Source organism: Cajanus cajan, chromosome 6 (assembly GCF_000230855.2).
Source record: "Cajanus cajan strain Asha chromosome 6, NIPB_CcT2T_4, whole genome shotgun sequence".
NCBI classification, from domain to species: domain Eukaryota; kingdom Viridiplantae; phylum Streptophyta; class Magnoliopsida; order Fabales; family Fabaceae; genus Cajanus; species Cajanus cajan.
The window spans coordinates 48,613,732-48,618,558 of record NC_138522.1 but is presented as its reverse complement, the minus strand read 5'-3'; the positions used below and the strand labels follow the sequence as shown (position 1 = coordinate 48,618,558).

General features: G+C 38.1%; 1 protein-coding gene across 1 annotated transcript; it reads left to right on the top strand.

Annotated features, from left to right (window-relative positions):
* Positions 1-434: 434 nt before the first annotated feature.
* LOC109798015 (growth-regulating factor 7) lies at positions 435-4,187 on the top strand. The gene is made up of 4 exons (XM_020358203.3): positions 435-1,117; positions 1,786-2,001; positions 2,387-2,735; positions 3,113-4,187. The coding sequence occupies exons 1-4, from the start codon at positions 730-732 to the stop codon at positions 3,954-3,956; spliced, it is 1,797 nt and encodes a 598-aa protein (XP_020213792.1). The 5' UTR covers positions 435-729; the 3' UTR covers positions 3,957-4,187.
* Positions 4,188-4,827: the final 640 nt, after the last annotated feature.

Here is a 4,827-nt window from a genome sequence, read left to right as displayed (position 1 = left end):
AAAAAATAATATGAATTTCACGTAAAAGACTGTAATTAAATTTTGTTATAAAAAAATGTCAGCAAATATACTCTTTTGAATACACATGTTTTAATTAATTGAAGTTTATTAAAAATATAAATTTTATATCCTATTTAATGACCTTTTATTTCATAATGTAAATTCTAACAAATGAGATAAAATATATTAAAAAATTAATGTTAGAAGGTGTATTACTAAGATACATTATTGGGTGGTATCATGTCCACATAGTTACTAACTAATTTTTACAAATTAAAAAATTTAAATATATCTTATATAGCAATTAAATGAGACGTAGACATTCAGTAATCTGATTTACATAATAATTTTTGGTGTTACTAGTTATTTAAAAAAAAGGTTTGGATATTTTTGTTAGTACGCCCAAGATATAAACTTTGTCGAGTCAGTTTCATCTTCCCCCACCAGTATTTTTTTTTTTCTTCCTCTCTCTCTCCAATTATTTTATCTTTGTCAAGACATCAAGTCTCAAAAGAAAACCAGTCCGGTTTCCAGTTTGAGGTTAGCTTTAAGGTGTCAAGCATATCTGCTGTGTTTTTTTCCCTATGATGCCCCTTCCTTCCCCAACTGGAACAGCTTCTTGTGTACTGTTGTTGTCCCATGAAGACATAATACCCCATTTCCCTTTCTCTTTCCCCAGCTTAATGCTACACTTACTCTAGTTCTCTGTGGGCTAGCTTTTCTATTTATATGGATCTTGGGGCTGTGGGCTTGGATGGGTTGGTGGGTTCGGACACTGCTACTGGCTTTGGTATCCCTCTTGCTTCAGATCCTGAAGCCAAGCACAAGTGGTATGGATCTGGGTTCCTAAAGCAGGAGAGATCTGGCGCCACTGAAGATGACTGGAGGAGTTCCAAACTGGCCAAGACTCATCATCATGATCACGGTGCTGACATTTCTGCTTCCAAACCAATGCTCTTCCACCACATGAACAACACCTCCCTACTCAGATCTAATGCTCCACAAATGCTCAGCTTCTCTTCTCAAAAATCGGAGCCTTTGGTACTGGACAAGGCATCCCCAAATGCCTCATTCCCTTATTCTCTCCACCATTTATCTAGTTACAACAGAAATACAGGTATATTGCATTATATATGAAAATGTATTTTTGAGCTTGTTTTGTATTTTGAAAGAAGGGATGGGACGGGGATAATCAAGCACATTTTTATTTTAAAAGATAAGGGAAAAGGGGTGTTTTAGGTGTCTGGGGTGGTAGCTAGCATGGGGTGTTGGATTTGTATTTAGGTGGCAAGTTTTGGATTTTTGTTGAGTGTTTGTTTGTGGGTTTTTGGGGAAAACGGCATCCGTTGTGGAAGCTGAAATATGGGTTGTCATGGTCTGATTCTACAGTACCGGTGGAGGGTCTTTTCATGGAAATATACTAGTGGTCTCTGTTTTTGAGTCATGTCAAGAAAAAAGTGAACCAAAAAATTCCTCTTCCCGTTTTAGGGGGACGGGTTTTTGGTAACATTTTGCACAGTAAACTAGAGAATACCAAAGGAGAAAAATACATGAAAACCAGCATGAAAGAAATAAAGGTCCAAGTTTTGATTGGCTCTGCACCCTCTTTCCCCAAAATTTTCCCTTTCCCTTTCCATCTCTTCCTCACGCAATGTCACTGTTATTTCTTCAATCAAAGCAGGAAAAACCTTATTATTATCATTACTACTCTCCTCCTCCTGCCACGCGCTTGCTAGCTCTTCCTTTTTGGCCTTATCTTTGTGTGTCATGTCATATTCTCTACAGGTTTCAATTCCGGGAACATGCATGGGATTTTAGCGGGAGCAAGAGGGCCTTTCACTCCATCACAGTGGATGGAGCTAGAACACCAAGCCCTGATCTACAAGTACATAACAGCCAATGTCCCCGTTCCATCTCATCTCCTCATCCCCATCAAGAAAGCCCTCGAATCTGCTGGCTTCTACAACTTCTCACCCTGTCTCCTCCGAACCAACAATGCCAGTAAGTTCTCTTCCTTTCTATTCCATTCTCTCAAGCTAATATAACTATACCTTAAAGATAATTTTCTCAGTAAACTTTTGAGAAAAGAAAAATAATAAAATAAGTTAAACAAAATTAACTACCAAACAGTACCCGATTAGTCCACCTTAACTAGTATTAGATTATTCTAATTTAACCGATATTCTTAGTATTAGATCGTTTCGACTTAACTGTAATTTCATTCTAACTTAACTAGAAATGTTGAGATCAAGTCACCCTGTTACATATTCAACTTGTATAAACTTATTGGGAAGAGATTATATGAACTTAAGCATTGCATAATTTGGAGTTTGTGTTAATGGTTTATGGAAAAGTAAAGTGAAAGTTGGTAATTTTATGAATGCAGTGGGATGGGGGGGTTTCCATCTGGGGTTCTCGAACAGCACAGATCCGGAGCCAGGAAGGTGCAGGAGAACAGATGGGAAGAAATGGCGGTGCTCGAGAGATGCCGTTGTGGATCAGAAGTACTGCGAGCGGCACATGAACAGAGGACGCCATCGTTCAAGAAAGCCTGTGGAAGGCCAATCAGGCCATGCCCTCACCGGGACCACCACCACCACCACTTCAAAGCTTGTCCCCACTAACAACCTCGTGGTGCCCGGAACCACTACTGCACCATCCTTTGCGCAACACCAACCCAAGAATATGCACCCTCTTGCATCTGATACTTCTGCTGCGCCTCCCAACATCAATAGGTGAGTACCGACTCTGACTTCTTTTAGCATATATCTTAATTGGCTTCGCCTTTCATTTGGTTTAGGAGTGTAAGGACGGAATAAGGAATCTGTTGCTACTATTATTGTTATCATCGTCCATACGGCCTGATGGTGACTCGTCATTATTATTAGTGGTTGAGATTCCTTTTAAGAAAAGACGCTCTAGGCGTGTCAATCATCTTACTTTTTTCTTGTGCAAAGCCAAACTATAATTTAAGGAACAATAATTGACATTACCTTAACAATCTTCCTAGTTATTATTAAATAAAGAAAATGCTTGTGTTTGCAAAAATGTGTTTTTAATTATCAAGGATTAGCATCGTGAAATTTAAATGGTGATTTGACCGTGCATGCAGGATGATTATGAATAACAAGGAGAATGGCAGTGAGAGAATAATCCCGGTCAGTGATGCACTTGCTGACCTGAAACCGAAGGAAAACCCCTTTGTGGTTCAAAAACAACAGATCCCATATGAAGAATCCTCAAGGAGTGAGTTTGGGGTTGTTACTTCTGATTCACTACTCAACCCTTCGCAGAAAAGTCCCACCTTGTTGAGTACAAGAATCTTTGGGTCTTCACACAGCGCAAGTAATAACCAAGAGAGTGATTCACAACATTCCCTTAGGCAATTCATGGATGACTGGCCCAAAACCCAGTCTAATCGGTCGTGGCAAGAGCTTGACATGCAATCAGATAGAACAGAACTATCGATTTCAATACCTATGACATCCTCAGATTTCATGTCATCCACTTCCTCCCCCACCAACGACAAAGTAACACTCTCACCTCTAAGATTATCAAGGGAGTTAGACCCTATTCAAATGGGTCTTGGAGTTGGGAATGCTATGAACGAATCAAACAGTGGTAGTAGGCAAGCTAATTGGATCCCAATTTTATGGGAGGGTTCAATGGGTGGTCCTCTTGGAGAGGTTTTGAATCTCAGCAATAACGGTGGAAATGACCAGTGTGCCAAGAACAATAACAATGCTCTCAACCTTATGAGTAATGGGTGGGACAATAGTCCCTCGTTAGGGTCTTCTCCCACTGGGATATTGCAAAAGACAGCGTTTGGATCTTTGTCAAATAGCAGTGCTGGGAGCAGTCCAAGGGCAGAGAATAAAACACAAGAAGGAGCAAGTTTGTGCAATGACCTCCTCGGTTCAACTCTAGGGAACCCTTCCTCTTTGCCTAAGTTGTAACAACTCTTTGATGAAGCCATGAAGGAGTTGAAGGGTAAAGGGAAACAACTCTTTTATGTTCTGTTCTGACTTTATTTATTATTAGTTAGTTTATATTGCTGCTCCCTAATATGGTAATGTTAGAATTTGGGGAGGTGGGGTGGATGTTCTAATATCAGCCTCATAATTTGGTTGTGTACGTTTTTCTTCCTTTTTTTTTTAATATTTATTTTGTTCTTGACTTTGTGTTCATGTCTGCTCTGTTCTGTGCGCGTTTTGGTAAGTTTTTATTCAACGGTACTGAATTTGGTTGGTGTGTGGAGTTGGTTTTTAAGGAGATGACCAGGTTTAGGTCATGTGGGGACTCTGATTGCGTGACGTAACAGTAAATATTAAATGAGTGTTGCTAATTTGTAGAACAGCACGCTCATGGGAACATTATTTGCAAGCAACACATTTTTTTGTTGGTTTTTTTACCATTTAATGTGGATTCCTTTTTCATTTGAATTAGGCGCTCTTGTTCTGTTTTAGTTGGTCCCATTCTCAATCTCATTTAGGGAATGAAATTGGCACTTTTGGAAACTTTTCAATTTTTTTCTTCTTCAAGCCATTAGTAAATGGCAATGAAATGTGATAGCAAAATGTTATATAGTTTTTAATTTTCTAATAAAAAGTTATTAAATGCAATTAAACGGATGGGATTAAGTAATTCTAAGATTATGTTTTAGTTTCTTGTTAAAAAGGAAACTCTTTTTGATAAAATTATTTTACTTAATAATTTTTTGGTATATTAAATTTCAACAATTCATCTTTGAAATAATTTGATAACATTTTAATGATTATACGGAATAAAATTTATTAAGTGAAGAAAAATTATTTTAAAGTAATTTGA